Here is a 24,525-nt window from a genome sequence, read left to right as displayed (position 1 = left end):
CTCTCCTGCCCATCAATCAAACACATCTAATGAGAAACGACCGGACTTGCTTGAATTTATGTGGAAGGATGTACTAAAACAATTTTCCTTGTCACTGTAGTGATATTTACTGGTGTTCCTCCTTTCTGTTTTCAGCTACACGGGTGGAACCAAGCCTCTACAACACCCTACCTCCTCACAAGCAGGAGGAGGTGGAGCAGCTGCTGAACACTTGTGAGGAGGAGTCAGAATGGTGCAACCTGGCTGGGTTGCTGGGCTACAGCGAGGAACACATAGACACTTTCAAGCAGGACGAACACCCGGTGCGAGCCCTCCTCTCCGACTGGTCAGCCAAGGACTGCGCCACCACAGATGCGCTTTGCACTGCTCTACGTAAGCTGAAAAGAGATGACATCGTTGAAAGCCTCAGCAATGAGCCCACAGCCATGTCGGTCGTGTGAGAGTGAACCAGTCAGCCTTAATTCTCCTGAATGTTCCTTTTGGAATGACTGGATATAAAAGAATGTCTGAAGGAAAAGGGGGTTCAGTTCAATGCTTAAGAACATCCTTCTGTGCACTGATGCATAACTTCCAGTATTGTCCTGCCTTCTCTCTTGTACAAAGTGACTGTGTGCCGCAGAAGCAGAAACGCTTTCATGTAATTAAATCAGATTTTGTCTTTTCTGTAATCATTAGGAAAAATATTATGTGCACATTTTGAAATGGGCCAGGTTTAGTTAAGCCCGAGTGCTAAACGGGACATATGTGTAAATGTCAAAGCATGGACATTGTATCTTTGTGCTACAGCACTCTCAGCTAAACAGAAAAGTATGTTACGGTCCTGTACATTGTTAGCAGTCCTCTCCGCATGTGTCAAACTAGTGTTTGTGTAACTAATTCTAGCGTAGTCCAAAGCTACCAGAGATGTTCTGGCTAATTCTTAGTCCAGGATGTTTGTGTGTCTTTTCACTGTGGATTCCCTGAAAATTTAGGGAAAAGGCAATGCCACATGACTTTGGAATTTTTAACAATCATCTGGGCATAAATAATAAGTATCAGGGAAAGTTTTGTTGCAGTTTCAACCAGCACAAGGGACCTCTGTTATCTTTAACTCTTCATCTTAAAATCACGTGGCTGTGACCAAGGCAAGTGGAGAAGAGGGGTCTGATGCCGTGACAAGAGAGGGCAACAAATTTCATCCTGTCACAGAACTCTCCACCCACTCTATGAAAATAATTTCAGTTTCATCTAGGGATACAAGAAATGAAATATATTGGATCATTTTCTCAACATCTATTCCAAAGTAAGATGTCCATGTTCTAAGTAATTACTACTTCTGAATATAAATTTGTAATGGGATTGTTGAAAGTATTAGTAGGATTAGCATTTGATATAGAATTAGTGACTGTCCCTGATTCTAAGCCAACTATGGACTAAATTACTATCACTGCTTTTCAATAAGATCCAAGGTCTGTTTTTGAGTTGTTCATTTTAAATAGTATAAAAATGCTGCACTGTTGATCTCAAATATTTAAACTACTGGGGCAATTATTCTTAACTGTTCACCAAATGTTTTCTTCCAATTTTTAAAACCACGTATTGCCATAAAATATGACTTTGCAAACAGCAGCTGATTAAAATGGTTAAGCGTGTTTGAGGCAGCTGTCGATATCTAACACATTAATCAATGATTGTAACTTCAGTGCCTAGTTAAGACTCCAATCTTCAGAGAGATTTCTTTTAAGGAAGGAAATCTGTCATTCTTACAATGGTGATCCATAAGTAGGTCCAGTCTCATATCAAAGTGCCCTCTAAAGTCATCTAACATGTCATTAGTTGTATCATACCCTTCTCAGGGCAATTTGAGATGGGCAATAAATGTTGGGCATTCAGGTGAAATCCAAATGTATGAAATTAATTTGACTAAAGAGATGTATCTGTGGTGAGCATGTCACTTTGAATTGGCTAGTTTATGTTATAGTGTCACTGGCCAACCTGAGAACTTTACCCTTTATTGATGAAGAAGTGTTCTCTCTGTTCCTGCATGCTGGGTTTTTAGGCTGTATTGTTGGCTGAACATTATACTTTGTTTTTTTTTATGGGGAAGTCTCCTATGCTAGTGACCCACAGCTGTGGTAGAGAGGTACACCATTAAGTGCCGACAATCTTTTAAAGGTTCCTCGACAGCTGAAAATATGTACAACTGTCAGGGAACCAAAGTAATGTATAAAACACATTAACATTTACTGCTAAATATGGTTGTACTCTTTCTGCAAATGATCTCAATTTAAGAGCATCAGTTGTTAAATATTTCATTCAAAGTTATGTCGAAATGTACAATTTTCTTTCAGATTGCTGAATGTCAAGCCTTTTACTAATTAATAAAGTTAACGGTATTATAAAGTTTACTAGAATTTTTATCAAAGATGTGAAAAAAATGGATGTGGTGTACATCTGTTCATTTGAGTTCTTTTCTTCATTGTTCTCAGTTGTTGCTATCTTCCTCCTTTGTAAGAAAAGGATTGGGTGGGTATCCATTTGTCCTGACAGTGCAGCCCTTCCCTGAGACCTCTTTGTTGAGATTGGTAGGAATTGGGATTATGCCATAGAAAAATCCCCAGCTGAGGCATAAGTCTCTCCTGCCATAAAATTATTGGCGCATGAATGAATGTTTTTCACAGATGCTGGTGGTGAGTTTGAATGCCCACTGCAAATTAAAACAATAACAATAGAAAAACACACATCTAAAGCACTAAGAAAGCCACAACTATACAGCTTTACATGGAAGTAGATATCTTGTAATATTGTATTTATGAATCCCATAACTGCATAAATTGCAGAATTATTGCAGTTGTGGTACATCTCTGTTCTTGAACTTTGTTTTGTTTCAATTTTTGGACTGAATTCTTGTTCTAATGATGATACAGCTATGTCAAACCTGAAATCTGTTCTTATTTAATACCCCAGATATTCCATATTTGACTAATGATTAAATTACCAGGTTAGCAATCCAGAAGCCTGGACCAACAATCCAGCGATACCAATTCATGTTCACCATGACAATTGTCGATGGTGACCACAACTACTGCCTTCTTAAGATTAAGGATGACTTACTTCTACTCACCTCCTCACTTCTTCAGAATCCACAGGTTCTCAATACCATCTCAAATGCTCCTCCTCTAATCCGAGTGGTTATGGAAATTCCCAGGAGTCAGTGAGGATGTTGCATTTCTTCAAGGAAGCCTTGAGCACCTCCCTGAATCTTTCCCTCTTTCCATCTAATCATCTGTTCCCATTATGGAGCTTGGAACAGAGCAGTAATTTCAGGGGTCTGGTTTCAAGCATGCAAGGGAAAAGGCCTGCCCATCATTGCTAGTTAAGTGTAACCAGGACATCAAAGGGATGTTGGCCAGGGAGAGATTTGCTTAACCGTTCTAATTTTGGAGAGACATCATTGGTGGTACTCTTCCAGTGCCTTGAGGTACCTGCTGTAGGTAGTCCACCTCTCAGGAGAGTTGAGATCACTGCTGTCCAGTAGACCATGAGTTTTTTTGGCAGTTCTAAGATCTTGATCTTCAAACGTCCTTGTGCTCTAAGGCTGTACAGGTGCACTGAAGGTGATGATGAACGTAATCATTGATGTCTGCCTTGGCCAAGAGTGGCTCATGAGATATATGAAATGGTTCATGTTTTCCAGTGTCTTGCTCTGAACTTTTACTGTTGGAGGGCAGGGTATTGTAATGGGAGCAGGTTGGTAGAAGATCTTTGTCATGTGGATATTAAATGTAAGGCCCATCCTCTCATGTGCTTCAGTGAAAGCACTGGCAATGGCTTGGCCTCCAAGTGCAACTAAGCTTTTCAAGATTGGGTGACTTTGGCTCTGAAGGGTAGTTATAATGGAACAGTTTTTTTTAGTATTGAAGATCATCTCCACTCCTACAGCAAATTTGATGGAAGTTATGTAAAAATTGTAACAAGAAAGACTGAGAGAAACATTGGGTCAGATCTGCAGCCTTGTTTGATGCCATTTTGTACTAAGGTTGGCTGTGTTTCAGAATCCTTAGTTAGTATCATGGCTTGCACATGGTTAGCCATGGTTACTAACGCTAGTAACTTGCACATAGTTACTTACCCTTGGTTAGTATCATGGTTCAGCAAATGTACAATGGAGACAAATCTGTGTGGGGAGGATTTGAGGAGGATGATCCACTGTCCCTCCTGATTGATGGAGTTATAGACTTCAGTGATGTCAATAAAGATCATATACAGTGGTTGATTCTGCTCCCTCACTTTTCTTTGAGCCATCGTCGATGAAAGTCCTGACCACTAGATGGATGGAATCCCCATTGCAATTCATGGAGCAGCTCTTTGGCCGCTGGGATGATGAGGGTGAGAAGGACCATGGGCAGATCATTGCTAAAATATATCTGTTCGTTAATGTCCTTCAGTAGAGGAAATCTGCTGGCTTACTTTGTCTGGCTTATATGTGACTCCAGACCCACTCAGTTGTATCATAACTGCTGTAATAACTGCAGTGGTTCAAAAGCATGGTTCACTGCCACCTTCACAAGGGCAATTAGGGATGGAAAAGAAATGCTGGCATTTCAAAATCACAAAAAATGAATAAAGTAAGAAATTTCCCTGAGTTAATGTTTCTAATATATGCGCATACAATTCACAGACTGGAAGTCACTCAGAAAAATAGTTTGTGGATTTTTACAGAAATCCATATAACTATACAATTTGTTTTCCCAGTGAGTGGAGCGGTGGCAAATGGAACTTAATCCAGACAAGTGTGAGGTAATTCAATTTGGGTCGTCTAATACTGGAACCTTAGAAGTATTGATGAACATAGGGACCTTGGGGTGCAAGTTCATAGCTCCCTGAAAATGACAACACAGGTGGTTAGAGTAGTAAAGGCATTTGGTATAAAAGTTGGGACGTCATGTTGCAGCTGTCCAAGAGATTGGTTAGGTCTCTCTTGGAATATTATGTGCAGTTCTGGTTACCACACTGTAGGAAGGATGTGGTCATGCTGGAAAAAGTGCAGGAAAGATTCTGAAGGATATTGCCTGGAATGGAGGGCTTAAGTTACCAGGAGAGATTGGATAGGCTGGGATTGTTCTCAATGGAGCTCAAGAGGCTGAGGGGTGACCTTACAAAGGTTTATAAAATTATGAAGAGGCAAGAAAATCACAGTCTTTCCCCAAGGGTAGGGGAATTTAAAATTAGAGGGCATTGGTTTAAGGTGAGAGGGGAAATATTTAAGGGAGATCTGAGGGGCAAGTTTTTCACGCAGAGAGTGATGGGGAACAACACTAAAAACACAGTGAAGCTGAAAGTTGCACTAACTCAGAGTGAAACAACTTGTCTAGTTGTCAGTGTTGGTCACTAGTCACATATTCATTTTCAGGCAAGGCTTTACACTCACTAGCACTGCATTTCTGCTTTCAACCTGACACAAATGACATCAACAGTAATGCAACACTCCAAAATTTGTCACCATTGAGGGTTTCAACCACATTGTTCTCAATAGCTGCTGATCACTCACAGAGCTGGTTTTTGTAACACTAAACCTGCATTCAGTGTCAGACTGCTGCAATCCACTTCACAAGCTCTTGACTTACTCTGCACACTGCTCACACTGAGCACCGAGCCTTCTTTGCATCTTCAGACACTTTTTGTGCCCAAAAAGGCCTTGTAAGATCAACATATTGTGACTATCTTCTTGTGGCATATGTCGAGGGAAAACTATGCCCTCGATACTGAGTATGCAGCTTAGATATCTTTGGAATGAATGGCCTTTAACTCTTGCAGGAATTTGTCTCAATCCTAGTTTGGATAGGATATATTTTATTTCCATATCAGCATACTATGTAACTTGGACATGGACCTATGTACCTGTAGCTTTGCTCTTAAAGGTGGTGGCAGCAGAACATTCTGTAGATGTTGCACCTTGGAGTGTTGGAGCAGCAATGGTTGACAGAATGAATTGCCGTAAGTTGCTTCTGCTTCCCTGCAGTCTTTCAGGGAAAGAAATCCGCCACCTGAACCCATTCTGGTCTCTATGTGACCTCAAGCCTACCATTATGGTTGATTCTTAAATGTCTCCTGAGATAGTCCAATATGCAGTCATTCCAAGGCAATTAGGGTTGACCTAAAAAACAGCTTCTATGGTGTCCAGTTTAATCCCTGACCATTATAGTAAAATTTTATATTGGAAAAATAAATCTTTTATGCATAGGACCAAGAATAAAAAATTGGTTCAACAGCACTACATTGACAGTAAATGTTTAGATCTTATTGGTTGATTAGGGCACAGTAGAATGCCCAGGTACTTCGAAAGGATTTCCAAATCTTATGAAGGATGCAGAGGAGATTTACTTGGATTTTATTGGGACTGCAGACTTCAGTCACATAGAGAGACTGGAGAAGATGGGGGCGGCAGGAGGTTAAAGATAAATCATGTATAATTTATGTTTAATTTATGTTTTTCTTGTGAATGCTGCTTACATGATGCTATGTGTCTGTGATGCTGCTGCAAGTTATTCATTGCACCTGTGCATACATGTACTTCTGCATATGACAATAAACTTGACTTTGACTTTGAAGATAGATGTTCACAATAATGAACAGTGTTGATAGAAGTAAGGAGAAGCTATCTCAACTCACAAGAGGGTCAGCAACCAAAACGTGTGCATTTATGATAATAACCAGGTAGGAACTGCAGAGAATATTTTCCACAATGATGTAGAAAGTACTGCCTGAGACACATACAACAGCTACTTTCAAAAGCACATTGGGTATATATTTGGGAACATTAGCAAGGCTTTGGGAAATAGAGACTGAATGGATTGCTGGTGCAGAGTCAGCACTGGTATGATGGGCTAAAAGTCTTTCTTCCTGATTCTATATTCTTACTTTCAAAGTTTATAATTTTACTAAAAACATTAATCCATCAATTCAAAGTAGGTTTCACTAAAAATACTGTTAAAAGTTGTAGGAATTTATAATATACTTGTTTGCAGCATCACACAATGTCGTGTCAACATTGAGTCATAGAAGATGGAAGCACACCCTCTGGCCCACCAAATCTGTGCCAAGCATCAAGTACCCATCTACATTAATCTTACACTAATCCCATTTTATTCTCCCCACATGTGCAACTCTGCTCAGATTCTACTACTCACCTACACACTAGATGCAATTTACAGAAGCCAGTCTACCTATCAACCAGCACATCTTTGGGATGTAAGAGGAAATTGGAGCACCCAGATAAGCCCGCATGGTTACAGGGAGAATGTGCAAACTCCACACAGCGTGGGAGGTCAGGATTGAACCCAAGTCCCTGAAGCTGTGAAGCAGAGGTCCCACCAACTGTCCCACTCTGTCCTGCATTCACAAAGAATTTTGCTACTTTGCTTCTGATATGTGTGTTACATCCCATGTATATTCGGTGAAAATACAGTAAACATCTGGCCAAAATACAGGAAAACTAATTAAGACATCTCTAAGAATAGTCTGATCTGAATATTTTATTCCTGTCTTGCAAACACAACAACCACACAGATTTCAAAGACAGAGAAAAAAAACTCAACCATTAAACAACAGGCCTCACTATAAACTACTGCCAGTCTAGCTGTCGCATTATTTGCTTTTCATTCCATTTAGTGAACAATGCAGACCACCCTGAAAGAATAATTTATACCATAGGAAGGAGGTTCTTTCTCCAGTCTATTTCTCATTAAGCAAGCAATGTCCTCTGATTCGTTTCCTGTCAGACTTTTATTTACGGTGTTTAGGTAAATATTGAAAGGAGATCTATGTATATGCATTCTCACTAATTGCTGGACCATATATTTTAACTACTGTATATTGTCTGCCTGAAATATGTCTGATTGCAAAATAAGACCCTGAATAACTCAAAACAAGATGTGGGTTTAACAAATGCATCTGAAAATGATTGTATTCCTGATAACTACCCAATGGTGATTTAATATCTTCTTGATTTGTTGCTTAACTGGGTGAGGTTGTATATTAAACAGATTCCTTTCAGTTCTGCTCTCATATGGTCAAACAGCTGCAGTGGCTTAGCCCTCAGAACTGCTCAAATACTCCCAGAGAACCTCTGTACATTGACCACATGGCATCAATAAAACTGGTGAATGAAATCTGTTGTTTATATTCCAGATATTTCGCAATAACAGTAATTATTTTCTTCTTCTTCACATCTCTCTCCAAAAGAATTCCAACCAAAAAATGGACAAGGGATAAACATTGGAAACTTGACCTCTCACCTCCAGGACCTTAACTTCAACAAAGCCTGATGCAGGGCTTTGACCCAAAATGTCAACAGTTCCTTTCCTTCCACAGATGCTGCTCAATCCACTGAGTTCTTCCAGCAGATTGCTTGTTGCTCTTGACTCCAACAAAAACTGATGGAGTTGAAGATCCAAGAAGGAAGTGTGAAGTAAGTCTGTGCAGTCATTTTCTAGTGTACATAGGCACCACAGTGGTGCAGCAATAAAGCTACTACCTTACAGCTTTAGTGACTCATGTTCAATTCTGACCTCCAGTGCAGTTTGTGTGGGGATCGTATGTTCTCCCTGGGAATCCTCCAGGCGCTCTGGTTTTCACCCTCATCCTAAAGATGTGTAGGTTGGTAGATTAATTGGTTACTGTAAATTGACCCTAGCTTGTAAGTGCATGATAGAATCTAGGGGGTGTTGATGGGAGTGTGGGGAAAATAGAATGGGAAATGGATGCTTGATGCTTGGTGGTCTTGTTGGGTCAAAGGACTTGTTTCCATGCTGTGATTCAATAACAATAAAATTCCTCTAATTTACCAGCCAATTGTTGGATGGTTTGTGGGTATTATTGCATTCGACACAAGGAATTTCACTGGCCCCTGGACCACACTCTGTGTTATAGTGTAATCCTCGAAGGAATCTCCACTCAGGCCCCAGTTCTCTGCAGTCAGTGTGGCTCAGCACAGCCCAGACCCTGGCTGGGTATAGACCGTCTAGACCTCCCTCCAGGTTCAGCCACAGCTAAAGCTATCAGTAGTTCTGACTGTGACTATGTGTTACATTTACAGTATGGAGCACTTAGGACCTGTTCAAAAATTATAAAGTGAAAATATTTCCTTCACATTTACGGCAATAAAATACACATTCACACTAAAAATCAATAATAAACACTGGAACCAGCAAACTAATAATAACGAAAACTTACCTTTTTCACAGGAACCAATTTCTCCCATTGATTTGAATGGGAAATTTTGTGCTTAAACTGGGCTTAACGTGGAACAGGTTCTGCTAACAGATTTCAGGTCCAGGGAGGTGGAAAGCCTGTTGAGTTTGTAAAACCCTGTGGATCTCCATGAAGGTTTCATTGGGCTGGGATATCTGCAGCCAGCGGTGGCAGGGTTTCTACTGCTGGCCTAGGCTCACACCAGCTCTGAAAACCAGGACTGGGATCCGCCCTGTTACTGATGCTGGGGCTACGCATCCACCTCATTACTGATGCTGGGGCTAAAGTTCTACCCCATCACTGGGGTTGAGGGTGGGGTGTGGGGAAAGTGTAACCAGTTTTGAAAAAGGGCAAGTAGAATCCTGAACTAGTGCAAAAGTCCCAGAGTCAAAGGATCACATAGCATGGAAACAGGCCCTTCGGCCCATTGAGTCCACACTGTACAAGATGATAAGAGGCATAGATTGAGTAGACAGTCAGAGACTTTTTCCCAGGGTGACAATGGCTAACACGAGGGGGCATAATTTTAAGGTGACTGGAGGAAGGTGTAAGGGGGATGTCAGGGTCAGTTTTTTACAGGGACAGTGGTGGGTGTGTGGAACACACTGCTGGCAGAGGTTGTGGGGACAGATACATTAGGGATATTTAAGAGGCTCTCAGGCAGCCACATGAATGATAGAGAAATGGAAGGCTATGTGGGAGGGAAGGGTTAGATAGATCTTAGAGCAGGATAAAACGTCAGCACAACATTGTGGGCCAAAGGGTCTGTACTGTGCTGTAATGTTCTATGTTCTATGTTCTATGATATCAAGCACTATTTACACTGATTCCTTTTTTTAAATTCCCATTAATTCCCCCCAGAGCTAACTACCCATGTACACGTAAGGAGCAATTTACAGTGGCAATTAACCTTGCAACCCGCTTATCTTTGGGAGGTGGGAGGAAACCCATGCAGTTACAGTGAGAATGTGCAACTTCCACATGGACAGTGCCTGAGGTCAGGATTGAACCCAGGTCACTGAAGCCATGAGGCAGCAGCTCAGTTAGCTGCGCCACTGCACTGCTCTTAAAATTGAGAAATGCAATCAGCCTTGCCTTTGATTGTGACTCCAGCATTTGTTTGAGATTCCCTGAACTCTTTTGAGCCAATCCAGATGATTCCATTTTGATTTCGCTGAAGGAAGCTGACGGAAACTCGTGACGCCTGCAGTAGAAACTGTTTGTTTCCCTTCTAAAGATTCCTTTACAGAACATGTGGATCCACATCTGCTGCACCATCACAGTGAAGTCTATTTGGAAACAACCTCAACTAACCAGCTTCTGGGTCTACAAGTACGCTAGCAGTATGGAATTTTCAAAATAAACAATTTTGGATTCTGTAGTTTGCTCTTATCAAATAGCAGAGCCCAACTCTCATAGCTTCATTCTCAGTTTCCAGATCCTTCAAGTGGGTAAACATGAAATGAACATTATTCTTTGTTGCTCCTACAACTAAAGCCTAAAAAAAAATCAGACATATTATGACAGCCAACTTTTTTTTTGCTATGGACTCCTTTGATTCCTATGTCAACTCTTAATTGTCATGCTCTATGTCCAACATTCAATGTTGAACGAGCATAAATTTCCTTGAAATGTACATTTGGGACAATAAAACATTATCTTCAGTCATTCTACCGTTCACTAGATCCCTCCTATCTCAGTATTTCTCTCTCTACCATGCTGGATATTAGACCAAAATTAACTACATTCATACTTTAATAAATAAAGGAAGTAAAAACATTCAGGGAGGGACAGCATCCTTACTGTGACTTACTTCCAGACAGGGAAACTGGTTCAGTCCAGTACTACATTGAAATATTTGTATCAGCAACGGAGAGAACTTCTGGTCGTGTACTACACATCCAAAATTAATAAAACCGAAAACCCTATACCTAGTCCATCCTTTTTCCTTGTCGTTGGCTGAGGCTGAACAAGATTATATGTGAACTTGGAGCTCTATTTTATTCTGACTGACTTCTGACTCCATTCCTCTCTGCCACCAATGAACTTATTTTCGTCACTCCAACACGGCCCAGTCTTGTCCCTACTTCAGTTCATTTCTTGCTAATTCCATCATCCATCCCTTTGCCTCCTCTAGCTCAACTATCCTAAAACTCTCTGACTATCTTCCCACTTGCAGGCTCCCAAACCTGAGCTCAAATGAAGTTCTGTTGCATGTGAGCTATTTACCTATTCCTCCCAATCCTCTCCTCTCTACTTCCAGCCTTGCTCAACCATGCCTCAACGTGAAAGTTCTCCTCGTTTTCAAATTGCTCCATGGCTACACGCCTCGATATTTTTAGCAACTCCTTCTTGCAAATATCAAATTCTCCAACTCTAGGGAACTTATTCTTTCTTTCTGTCTATATTGAAACTGTCCATTACTGCTGGTCATCATTTTGTCCAGTTTTCCTCTTTCCGTTATTATAATCCAGCTTGATGAGTATGTCTCACAACCCTGCCATTAACAGCACATAACAGAGACAAAGAATCATGATCTGCCTCTAACTGTCATTTGGTTTCATTCTTTCAGAGACAGTCCCATTTGTTCCACCCATCCCTCCCCACCTTCTCTGCTATGAAAACTAACTTGTTTTCCTTCTTTCCCAGTTCTGATGAAAGACCTCAGACGTGAAACATTAACTGTTTCTCTTCCCACAGATAATTCCTGACCTATTAAGTGTTTCCTATTTTACTATTTTTTTATGTTGGTGACAAATATTGTTTGATAACTGGCCTAGAAGTTGCTCAAGGCATTTACTTTGATAAAGGCTCTGTATGAATGTTGTTGGGATAACCATACTGTTCAGATCTCTTACACACACACACACACACACACACACACACACACACACACACACACACACACACACACACACACACACACACACACACACACACACTCAAACATGTATAGAAGTGTAAAGCATAAAGCTTAATGTTTTATTGATACATGTCTCAACTATGCTAGCAGTGAAAAGATAAGTTTCAATATTATCCCTTCAATAAATAACTACTTAGTTGGTTGATTCCTTGTAAACCATTTCTCCAAACTACATTTCTCCAAATGTAGTAAATGGAAGATTAGAAAGATCCAGCCTCAGCTGTTATTTGAAATGAAATTATCATTTAAGATTTAGTGCAATGTTTGATTCTCATTTACAGCATTTCAAACCATTAAAAATTATTTCCACGTGGTTAATTATTAAATCCAATATCTTTGTGTAAATGTAAGCAAGACTAACTAGGAATAGATCATTTAATGTGCTCTCCTCAGACTGGAATATAGTCATCATACCATTCCCAAAGAAGCCAGAGTCAAATACTTAGTAATTATTATGTGTGTTTATTACAATTTTAAAATAAAGTATGGTTGGTTCTGAAAATATTGAGGTTTAATTTGCTTATTTTTGGCACAGATGTATAGATATGGGACTGAAAACAATGCGAGTCAGGAGAAAAGAACGGGGCTTTGGGGAGCCAGAGGTAATTACTCTCATAAGTGTTGGGTTCTGAAATTGTCCTGCTAAACATTTCTTTATACACAGCTTACAGCTATTTGATCATCCTAACCTGGTCAAGAAGCATTACCCAGCAACATACTGCGCACTTGAGCTAATTTGGACCAGCTCAAGTATCCAAGTAAATAACACAAAACCATTTCAATTGAGCTAAGAGCAAAGTTAAGATACAGACCTAGAAATTTAATCATGTGGTTCATATTTTTATGAGTGCAGGAATGAAGTAAAGTGTAAAATCAATTGTAAAAGTAATTTCACTCTTCAACTTATCAGTGCAATCATCAAAAACAATTGTGTCATGCCTGCATTACCATAGTGTGACATTGAATTAGAAGTTTCCTGTGTGACCTGACTCTGCACAGAGTGGACACACAGCAAGTATGACAATTAGCATGCAATGGAGATTTAATGCCGTTGCTGTAACACAGAAACTCAAATAAACATTTGTAAAAGCAGCATTGGTCTTGATCAGGACAGCAGTTCTTTACAAAGGAAGTAGGCCTCCTCCAGCACTCCTTAAAGATGGACTTTCCCTGTGGGATCCACCACAGAAGGCAGCAGAAGATTCAACAACTAGATTTTGCAGCATTTTGCTGTCAAGGCCGTCGAATTTCCTTGTGTTTTAGGGTCTCCCGGTCTTTCTGATTTCCTCTCTGCCACCACGCTATCCAATCAAGGAGAAATGGAGATGGCTAATCCTGTGTTCTTCTCTGTACATTTAATATTAGGTCAAGAGAAGTCAGCAAGTTGAGAACCATCGCTTTAGAAACTGCGAAGATGATTGGATATTGTACAGATAATGTTACACTTCACACTCAAATTATTCATGGTTAATCTATTTAACACATTAAAGGCCATGGAGCAGCACCACTTACTTCATGACACCTTGCATATTGTGCATGCACAAGAAAATCCCCCTTGAGTCCGGAACAGTTGCTGTAGCTCTCCAGCGCAATGTCACTCTAATGCACAGTTTCAAGCAAGGAACTATTTCTGGACCACTGTTTGACACATTCATTTTGTTTTACCTCAAAGAAACTGAGGAAAAGGGAACGAACAATGGATTTTCACTGTTGGTGAATTTCAGGAGCAGCCACAAATGACAGTGATGTACCTCATACTTCAGCACTCTTCTGCACACTGTTATTGAGCACAATGGCTACAGTCATCATGTCCATGCTAAACTTTGAAAACCAGTTTACACTAATCCCATTTACCAGCAATTGGCCCATAGCATTCTAAACACTGCTAATTTAGGTGTTTGCCTAGATATTCCTTAAATGTTGTGAGAGTATTTACCTTCACCATTCACTCAGGCAGTGTGTTCCGGATTCCAACCACCACTTGGGAGAAAATGTTCTTCTTCAGATCCCTTCTAAACCTCTTAACACTCACCCTATACCTATTACCTCTAGTTTTATGAGTCCATTTTTCTTATTATCTATCCTATCTGTGCCTTCATAATTTTTTATATTTTGATTAAAATCCCCCCTCAGCCTCCTCCTCCAAGTCAGGAAATGGGTGTAACACTTAAAAGGATAAATGCTGTTCTCTCGTGTAAATGATTATTCATGAGAGATTAAACCAGCCTACGCATCAATAGATGTATTCAAGATGCAGGGAGTGCCCTTTCCTTAAAGTATTTGGCAATGCTGAAAGGTGAAAAAGAAAGGAAAGAATGAGTATGCAATGATTTGGAACTTTTCAAAGTATATCTCAAAATGTTTTGCAACTATAAGTCCTGTGGAAGTGCTGGCACTTTTATATTAAAGGAAGTGAGACAGTTGCAAACTTCTACACAGACTAAATGACCAGAGGATCTGTTTTGGTGAAGTTGTTTGAGAGGTGAGAGATTAAGTCACTAACTCATTTTTGAATAGATTTTGTTTTATATATGTCTCCTTCCATGAGACTACAGGGCTTTGTTTCAATAAATCCCAAGGAAAATACTGGCTTTAACAGTGCAACCCCCCATTTTTCCTGCAATGAATTGTCGGCCCTATGTATGTGCTCCAGCATGTTTTGAATAAACAACATTTTTGATAGTGGCAGAACTTCTACTTACTGACAAAAATCTGATGAAAAAGACACAAAAACTGCTGTATCCGTATATAAATACTGGCCACATTGCAATTTTCTCAGTTTCCTTGGAACAGAGCAGGAGGCTCTAAATGCAAGGAATTCACCCTCATAACCATATCCACTGACATCTGTTAGTAGAGATGCAAGCTTACAAAATTCACCCACTTTCGTTGTATAGGTTAATGCAAGTTAAATTGGCATTAAACTATACAACAGAAGTGGCTGACTTTTTTTTTAAAAAGTGCTGACAAGTAATGTAAAATGAATATGTTAACTGCTTATATACATATATATTATAGTTATTTCTAGGCTACACATTTATACAGGGTCTTTATACAACCTGCCCACATTAATTGAACTTTATTGTTGGTTGAAACAACAGTAGGCATTCAAACTGCATGTACATTTTTGTTCAGGCTGCAATTGTAAATTATGCCCGTCTCTGGGAAACAGCCTCAGGAAACATGGATGCATTGGGAAAAGTTAAGAGGAAAATATCAAAGGCAGTTCAAGACCTTAGAGCTGTGAACACATAGACCCTTCTTTCTGTTAGAGTGAATAATGAAAACAAACTTTTTGAAGTAATGAAGAGTGGATGATAGCATAAAGAACTTCAGCAATACTAAGATGGCAAATTCAGAGTTTAAAAAAAAGGATAAACTTGAGACTTCAGGAAGACATGACATTTGATTTTTTAAGCACAGAATTATCATTCATTAAAATTCATTTGTTAAAATCATTTTAGAAGTAGTTGGATGAATATGTGATTAGAAGTGGAAATGAGAGTTCTAGAGATGAGCACAGCAAGGGGTGTTCAACTAGTGTGGAGCATAATGATCTGGTTGTGAGGACCATGGAAATCAATCAATCAAGGAGGTATTATGTAGGATTTAATGCTCTGTAGCATTTTGGTGTTTTATATCATTTACCTTTCAGTCAGATATGAGTAGCGGGGGAAATCACTTTGTATGGTCTCTTCTCAAGAGGTTAAAAGGTAAGGTGGAGTCTGCAATTCAGATTCTACTTGGTTTGTGAACATCAAAGTCATTATGAAACAAATGCCCTAGCCACATTCTTTTCTTATTTGTAATTCATTTTACTGTGTCAATTTTTGTAACTCATTCAAGCTGGTTTCCCCTCGACACATTGCCTGCAATTCAGTATTTCACCAAATAACAAAGAAAACAGGAAAAAGCTATGGTTAGGTTGATGCAAATATTGCATCATGTCTGGTCACTGAGGGACATGGGAAACAACAAAACGGAACTAGAATAATACAGTGGGGAAAAATGTGCAAGGATATTGGGAAAGAATAGAGAGGTAGGACCAATTGGATTGTCCTCTGAAAGAGTCACGTCAAACATAGTTTGTTTTATATGCTCCTTTGTGAGATACAGATAATGCTGACAAGCCCGGCTTTTATTAACCATCCCTGGTTATGCTTGAGAAGGTGGTGGTAAGTCAATGAGACAGTGCTTTCCTTCTGCTGAAGGCATTCACACCATGTTATTTGATAAGGAGTTCCAGGATTTAGATCAGGCAGAAATGAAGGAACTGTAAATTAGTGTGTGACTTGGAGGGGAACATAATAGGCGTTCTGCTGCCCTTGTCCTTTCAGGTGATAGAGGTCACAGATCTGGGAAGTGTTGTCAAAGCAATTTTGGTAAAAGTTGAAATGCATTTGATACTGCAACCAAGGGTGGGTTGGTAGTGGTGGAGTGAATGTTCAGTTGAACAAGATGCCAATCAGGCAAGCTGTGTGGTTCCAGATGGTGCTGAGTTTCTTGTTTTTTGTTGGAGCTGCATATATCCTGGCAAGTCAAGAGTGTCCCATTCTGCTCCAGACGTGTTTTGCAGATGACAGAACAGCTTTGGATACTCAGCCTTCAATTTGTTCTTCTAGACTTAGTATTTATTTGCATTATCCAATTGAGTTTCTGGTCAGTGATGATGTTGTGGTATCTGGTATTGGTAAAGGCATTGAACATCAAGGGTATGTGATTAAACTTTCTCTGGAGATGATGAGTCCCGGTACATCTGTGGCACTGTAAATGTTGCATAAGTCTTGCTGCATGCAGCCTTGGACTGCTTCATTTTCTGGGGAATTGTGAGCAGAATTGAACATGGTGCAATCATCAAGGAACACCCCTCACGTCTGAGCTCATGATGTGTTCCTTCTGTGCTGATTATTTTGTGAGTGGTGTGGGGAACAAGACGACCCCTTTCTTTGAGAAACTTGATTATAAGGAAAGTTTATAAAATTTTCAACGGAGACAAATTAAGCTGCTAAAAGAAAATACAAAATATTAATTTAAAATGCTCATGGTCAGATCAGCACTGATTTGAGGAAGTGCTCCTTTAAAGAATAACTGATATCTGAAACAGCTTTCTGGTAGAAAAGTGCATCATTGACGAGGGAATGAACACAGGATGAGTGGACCACTCGCTGAATGTTTAACAATCAATAGGTGATTTGAAGGGATATCTTCTTTAGCTCATTTTTAAGCATGAACAACCTCAAGATGTTAACCAAATGAAACAAAATGGATGGTGGGAAACTAAATGATTCCTTCTTCTTTTAGGTTCAAAGACTTTTTTAATGAGACTTGTTCATTAATTTGCAAAAATCCCCAATGCTGGAAGACACATTATTCCAACAAAATGAATGCATTTCAGCAGTGACTTGGCTTCTGCATTACAGCGCGGTGACAAAGACATACGAGGTGAAGTGATATTTTGGATTCACCTTAAAATGCGGAAGATAAAATAAAGATGTCAAAGAGTGTGTAAGCCAAACCTTTACAGCCCAAATACTAGAAGTGGTTTACCCAGGTGTAATGGTTTACTCTGTGGGAACTACATGTTGGAACATTGCCAACTTTGTCTTATTTCCTCTGAACCATAAAGCCTTTGTAGCTGAGCATCTGCATACCAGATGTTGGCCATATCTGGAAACATGTACTCTTCTTTGCAGCAATGTTATGAGTTCCTAAATGATTGCACTCCAAGTCATATTGCTCTGAAATAAGTTCTTATTAATGAAAATCCACTTGGTGTTTTCTTTAATTATAACAAATACAGGACACATGCTTTTTCTCAAATCTAATAAACAAAATTCTTGTATTTAATAATTCAAACCCACTGACTTGTGATATGTAATGGCCTATGTACAAAAAGCTTTTGAGTGTGCCATTGTTAACAGTAACTTTCTGCTAAGTTTTAAATGCAATCAATCATTTCTTTTACATGTCCTGATGTGACCATTTTCTACTCAGTGACTGCTGCTATACTGATTTTGGCTACATGCATAGCATAATGCAGCATTCTTTTGCAGGAAATGTTTGGTGATGACAATTTCTAAATCCAATTTTACAGCATATAGTATGACTGAAAATCCACTGGTTCTGTTGATTCATTTGCACCCTGAAAGATTGGTGAAGGAATTACCTCTATAACACCTTACTCTTGTTCAAGCAAAAAATATCAACCAGCACCAGTAGATATAAATCTCAAATGCAGCTGAAGTAAAAAAGGCAGTGAACATTTGAAATTGCAAAAGGAAAACAAAATTATCAAGTCTAAAGCTGGTTGTTCAGTGTCTGAAAGAATATTTGTTGTGTAATCCTTCCCCAAATACCTCTCCCACTTTCTCTGTCTGATTGATCAATTATGCATTTCCAATATTGTCTTCCTTTCTGATATATTTCATGTATCTGCATGGGCATTTGCTTTATATGCTTAAATTTCAAAATAAATCTGACACCAGAGTTTGTTAAATTAGCACTAACTTCAATAGTCAGTAAAATTTGCAAATGCAGACAACTTGATTGGATTGTCAAACTGGTAGGAATGATAACAGCAACACTGAAAAAAATGTGGCATGCTTTTAAACTACTTCACGCTGAAGGCAAATGTCTTCATGTCTTCAAGGTTAAAAGAAAGGCCAAATTGACTAACTGGTCATATTATAAAGAAATAGACCAAAGCAGAAATATTTTTATAGATTTAAGGAAAACACATATTAAATGCAGCTGAGGCTAACCAAAACTGTAGAGAAAATACCACTGGAGTAGATAGGTGTGATGTTAATGAGATGTCTTTTTCAACCATTGGCTAATCACTGAGGATTGTATGGAAGTATTGGATTCCTCATGTGGAGAATTAGATATAGCAGAGATCATATGATAACATAGCACTGGGCTTCATTAATAAAGCTTTCTTGGTTATCGATACTACAGTATACAGGGGTGTGGTTGCAAAATGGTTAAGTTAATAGTTTTGCAATCCAGAGGCTTGGAATTATGGCCCAGAACCGTGGCAGTGGTGGCAGTTAAATTCAGGTGATTGAGTAATAAACCATGAAACTACAAGATTGTTGAAGAAAAACCCATCTGGTTTGCTAATCCTTTTACTTCTTGTGTTCATGTGACTCGATTCCAGAGGCAGAGCACTGCTGAAATTGTCTTATAAGGCACTCACCTCAAAGGCAATTAGGGGTGGGGATTCAATGCTAACTTTGTCTGCAACTCCCACATCTTGTGAATTAATATAAAAAATGTTAATGTGGATGAAAGTATAGCTCTTTCTAGGCTTTAATGTGCTTAGAGTGGTTGAAGCTGCTGCTTCTGATGCCTCTGACTCTGTCAGCCTGAAGGAAATGGAATTTAAATTATCCAGGCCTCTTGTAAATGTGTTTAATGGCTTATTGGTGTAGGTGGAAGAGGCAGTGGGTGGGGGGCTTGGGGATTTTTTTCCCATGAACTGAAAAGATGTCCATGTGGTGCCTATATATAATAAAAACAGTAAGTCAGAACTATGAAGTTATAGGCCCATTAATAGTTTGACCAATTGTAGGTAAGCTATCAGAGGAAAAGCAGGGAACATATGCTTTGCTTCTGCTTTAAAAAGTCCTAGTCACTAATTTATATTCACAGAGTTGTTTTTATATTTGTTCAAGGGATGTGGGCTTTGCAGGCTGAGCCCATCCCTAGCTCCCTTGAGAAGGTGGTGGTGAGCTACCTTCTTGAACCGCTGCAGTCCTTGGTGTGTGGATATACCCACAATGCTGTTAGGGAGGAAGTTCCAGGATTTTAAGATAAGATAAGATAATATAAGTTATTTTTATTAGTCACATGTACATCGAAACACATAGTGAAATGCATCTGAAATACATATGCGGGAGGAAGGAGTTAGATAGTCTTAGGAGTGGTTTGAAAGTCAGCACAACATGGTGGGCTGAAGGGCCTGTATTGTTCTATGGTTCTATGGTTCTATCTTTTGCACAGAGTGCTCTGGGGGCAACCCACAAGTGTCACCACGCTTCTGATGCCAACATAGCATGCCCACAACTTCTTAACCTGTATATCTTTGGAATGTGGGAGGAAACCGGAGCACCCGGAGGAAACCCACGCAGACACGGGGAGAACGTACAAACTCCTTACAGACAGTGGCTGGAATTGAACCCAGGTCGCTGGCGCTGTAATAGCGTTATGCTAACCGCTATACTGCTGTCTCTGCCCAGCAATTTTGACCTAGCAATGGTGTAACAGTGATATAGTTCCATGTCAGGCTGGTGTGTGGCTTGGAGGGCAGCTTCCAGGTGGTGGTGTTCCCCTGGTTTTGCTGCCTTTTAGCTGGTAGAGGTGGTGGGTTTGGAAGGTGCCACCCAAGGAGTCTTGGAGAGTTGTTGCAGTGCATCCTGTAGATGGTACAAACTACTGCTACTCTGTGTCAGTGGTGGAGTGAGTGAATGGTTGTGGATGGGGTGCCTATCAAGCTGGTTGCTATGCTTGTATGATGTTGAGCTTCTTGGGTGTTCTTGAAGCTGCACTCGTCCAGAGAAGTGGAGAGTGTTCCATCACACTCCTGACTTGAGCCTTGTAGATGGTGGACAGGCTTTGGGGAGTGAGGAGGTGAGTGGCTTGCTGCAGGATTCCCAGCCTCTGACCTGCTCTTGTAGCCACATTGTGTATGAGGCGAGTCCAGTTCAGTTTCTGGTCAATGTAACCCCTATGATATTGATAGAATGGGATTCAGTGATGGTAATACCATTGAAGGGGGTGATAGCTGGATTTTCTCTTGTTGGATACCATCATTGCCTGGAATGTGTGGTGTGAACATAACTTTCCACTTATCAGCCCAGGCCTGGATATCGTTCAGATCTTGCTGCGTTTGGCTGTGGACTGCTTAATTATCTGAGGAGTCACAAATGGTGTTGAACATTGCGCAATCATCAGCAAACTTCCCTACTTCTGACCTTATGATTGAAGGAAGGTCATTGGGCCTCAGACAATATGCTGAGGGACTCCTGCAGAGATGTCCTGTGACTGAGATGATTGACCTCCAACCAGCATCAACCATCTTCCTTTGTGCTGGGTATAATTCCAACCAGCAGAGGGTTTTTCCCCTGATTCCCATTGACTCCAGTTTAGCCAGGGATCCTGGATGCCATACTTGATCAAATGCTGCCCTGATGTCAAGGGCAGTTACTCTCACTTCACCTCTGGAGTTCAGCTCTTTTGTCCATGTTTGGACCAATGCTGTAATAAGGTCAGGAGCTGAGTGACTTTGCCAGAACCTAAACTAAGCCTCTGTGAGCAGATTGTTGCTGAGCAAGTGCTGCTTGATAGCACTGTCGATTATCCCTTCCATCACTTTGCTGGCGATGGAGAGTAGCCCAATGGGGCGGTAATTGGTCCGGTTGGATTTGTCCTGCTTCTTGTGGACAGAACATACCTGGTTGATTTTCCACATTTCAGTGTTGTAGCTGCACTGGAAGAGCTTGGTCTAGGGCGTGGCAAGTTCTGGAGCACAAGTCTTCAGTACCATTGTCAGAATGTCGTCTGAGTCCATAGCTTTTGCTGTATCCAATGCCTTTAGCCATTTCTGGATGTCACATGAAGTGAATCAAATTGGCTGAAAAGTGGCATCTATCATTGCTGGGAATCATTGGAGGAGGCCGAGGTGGATCATCCACTTGGCTCTTCTGGCTAAAGATTCTTGCAGATGCTTCAGCTTTCTCTTTTGCACTGATGGAGTCATAGAATCATACAGCATGGAAACTGGCCTTTTAGCCCACCACGGCTACACTGACCATTGCACCTATCTATAATAATCCCACTGACCTGCATCAGGTCCATAACCTTCCATGCCCTGGCTTGATTGAGTTTCATTCAAAAATTTCTGATTCTTGTTATTGAGAGCAGATTGGCAATTATTCAACATTATGGCCATCTAGGTTTTTTAGATGTAAAGGAAAATAGGTCCATACTAAGCAGATGACTGATAATAAAGCAGGATGCATCTAATAAAGGGAGAATACATAAGCATTGAAGCTGGGAGATATAATATATTACAAGGCACATTAACATGAGACTACTGTAACATTAAAAAATGTTAGAATGCATACTAAAAGCAAATAAATATAGAACATTTGTTCTCTCTTTGTATAAGCTCAGAAAGAGGCCATTTGGCTGAAAGACCAAGTGATTAGTGTCACCTCACCACTGTCTACCCATAGCCTGTAAATATTCTCATTTCATGTGGTATATTCACACTTGGTAGAATGCTGTCATCTCTGTCCTGAATTGATCTGATTCCAACTCAACTTCTTTGAATCTGTTCTCAGTAGCTTTTGAGGAAATCCATTCCAAATACTAGCAATTCATTGAGTAAAATAAAGCATTCCCCATCTCTCCTTTGTTTTTTTCCCCCTGAAATTAGTTTAAAATCTGTGTCCATTAGTTTCCAACCTTACTGCCTGTGAAAACAATTTCTCCCTATCTACCTTAACAAGACATATCAGATTTTTTAACACCTCTGCTAAATCTCCTCTTAACCCTCTCTGCTGTGAGAAGACCAGTTCCAGTTTTGAGTGCATGCAGACAACTGAACCCCTCCATCCCTGGAAACCTAGTTCATCTCCATCATGGTTGGTTTACAAGATGGGGCTAATAGATTGATCCATAACTTATGAACAGGCACAAATAACTTTAGCAAAGTGTAGACTTTGCAGAAGTGTGACTGTGGTCTTCAGCATACAACAAAGACTCGACAATTCATCTGGAAGTCTATTTAAACTCAAGAGTTCAATAAAGGGCAGGAGGCAATAATATAGACTATGAAAAAATAGAATCAGATTAGATGCAAAGAGATAGTTCTTTTAATGATAAGTTATCAAATTCCGGAAAAGTCTGCAGGCTTTTAGTGAAACAAGGTTCAACGAAAAAAAAATTCAGAAGTTCTCCTGAGTTGAAAGCATCTCTACACATTGCAGGATAACAGGTGACTGGACACTAGAACCTCCACAAGCTTGATGACCTTCAATGATCAGAGAAGAATTTCTCAAAATTGTGTTCCAAACTAGAGTTGCAGTTTATTACATTAATTTTCCACTAGCAAGAGATTATATGACTTTGTGGCCAGGTATGAAGCAATGGTGTGTGGAAGGCAAAATACAGCAGGACAGGTTTGAGAGCCTTTTCATACATTTTGATCATAATTAAAGGATGACTTCAGGATTAGCCTCCTCACTGGATAACAGTTACAGAAAAAGCAACCAGAATTGAGCCATCTGTACATACTTTTTCCTGTGAATTTCTATGAGATTCAGATGTGAATATGTGGAGATTCTGCTGTTCTGACAGTTGAATTGCTGCATACTACGTCTGCCTCCACAATCTGGAACAAATTTCCTCTGGCCTCCCTGTTAACAATATGGTTATTTCCAGCAAAATTCCTAAAAAATATTTATAATTCCCTCATCCCAAGGAACCACCAGAACTCTTTCCCTGGTAGTGGTTAGGGGATCTTGTTCAAGCTGATTCCTGTCTTTATTATATTAACACTTCTTGTTTAAAAATATTTAGAAGGAAAAGGAAGATAACCTAATTTTTAAAAGAATACAGATTGATAGCTTTGCTCTACATGTCTTCAGATAATTGAATAAGATAATTCCAATCACACTGTCCTTCAATTAGCCATGGTACAAATATAAAACACAGTAAAATGTATGAAACAGGCCATTTGCGCATCCCTTCTCAGCTCTCATTATGACATTGTAATCTTGCCAACCTTGTTTCAGTTGGTAGCAAGCTTGCCTGGGAGCCACAGAGTTATGGGTTCAAGGTTAACTCCTTAGAACTGAGCTTGTAATTAAGGCTGACAGGCAAACATGTACACAATAAATGGGAGTATTTTGAGTGGTGTGGAGGATTATCTGTCCACAGATCCTTAAAGGTATGAAGGCAGGCTGATAAGATAGTTAAAAAGAGCCAAGGGATGCTTTCCTATATTAGCTGAGGCATGGAATATAACAGCTGGAAGGTTAAAAGAACTGTATATCACACTGATTCACCCACAGCTTTAATAATGCGTGAAGTTCCAGTCACCACTTCACAGGAAAGATATGAATGCACTGAAGAAATGGGTGGAGATTTACAAGGATGTTGCCAGAACTGGAAAATTGTAGCTATAAGGAAATATTAGACAGACTGAGACCATTTTCTGTGGAAAGGAGATTAATTGGGATCTCTTCTGGGTTGTTGATCATTGGGATCTCTTCTGGGGAAGGTACAACCGGTACAAAAGGGACTAGTTACACCTGAACTGGAGGGGGACCAATATTCTTGTGGGCAAGTTTGCTAGAACTGTT

General features: G+C 40.0%; 1 protein-coding gene across 2 annotated transcripts in view; it reads left to right on the top strand.

The window, feature by feature from the left end:
* LOC127583121 (tumor necrosis factor receptor superfamily member 16-like) overlaps window positions 1-2,438 on the top strand; it is a 114,640-nt gene extending 112,202 nt beyond the window's left edge. For both annotated transcript variants that reach the window (XM_052038895.1, XM_052038894.1), the window contains one exon: window positions 136-2,438. In XM_052038895.1, coding sequence (XP_051894855.1) covers window positions 136-440 — 305 coding nt within the window. In that variant the 3' untranslated portion in view covers window positions 441-2,438. The remainder of the gene's footprint in view (window positions 1-135) is intronic.
* Window positions 2,439-24,525: the final 22,087 nt, after the last annotated feature.

The sequence above is a fragment of the Pristis pectinata genome, chromosome 25 (assembly GCF_009764475.1).
Source record: "Pristis pectinata isolate sPriPec2 chromosome 25, sPriPec2.1.pri, whole genome shotgun sequence".
Taxonomy (NCBI): Eukaryota; Metazoa; Chordata; class Chondrichthyes; order Rhinopristiformes; family Pristidae; genus Pristis; species Pristis pectinata.
This window is presented reverse-complemented; position numbering and strand designations above follow the sequence as displayed.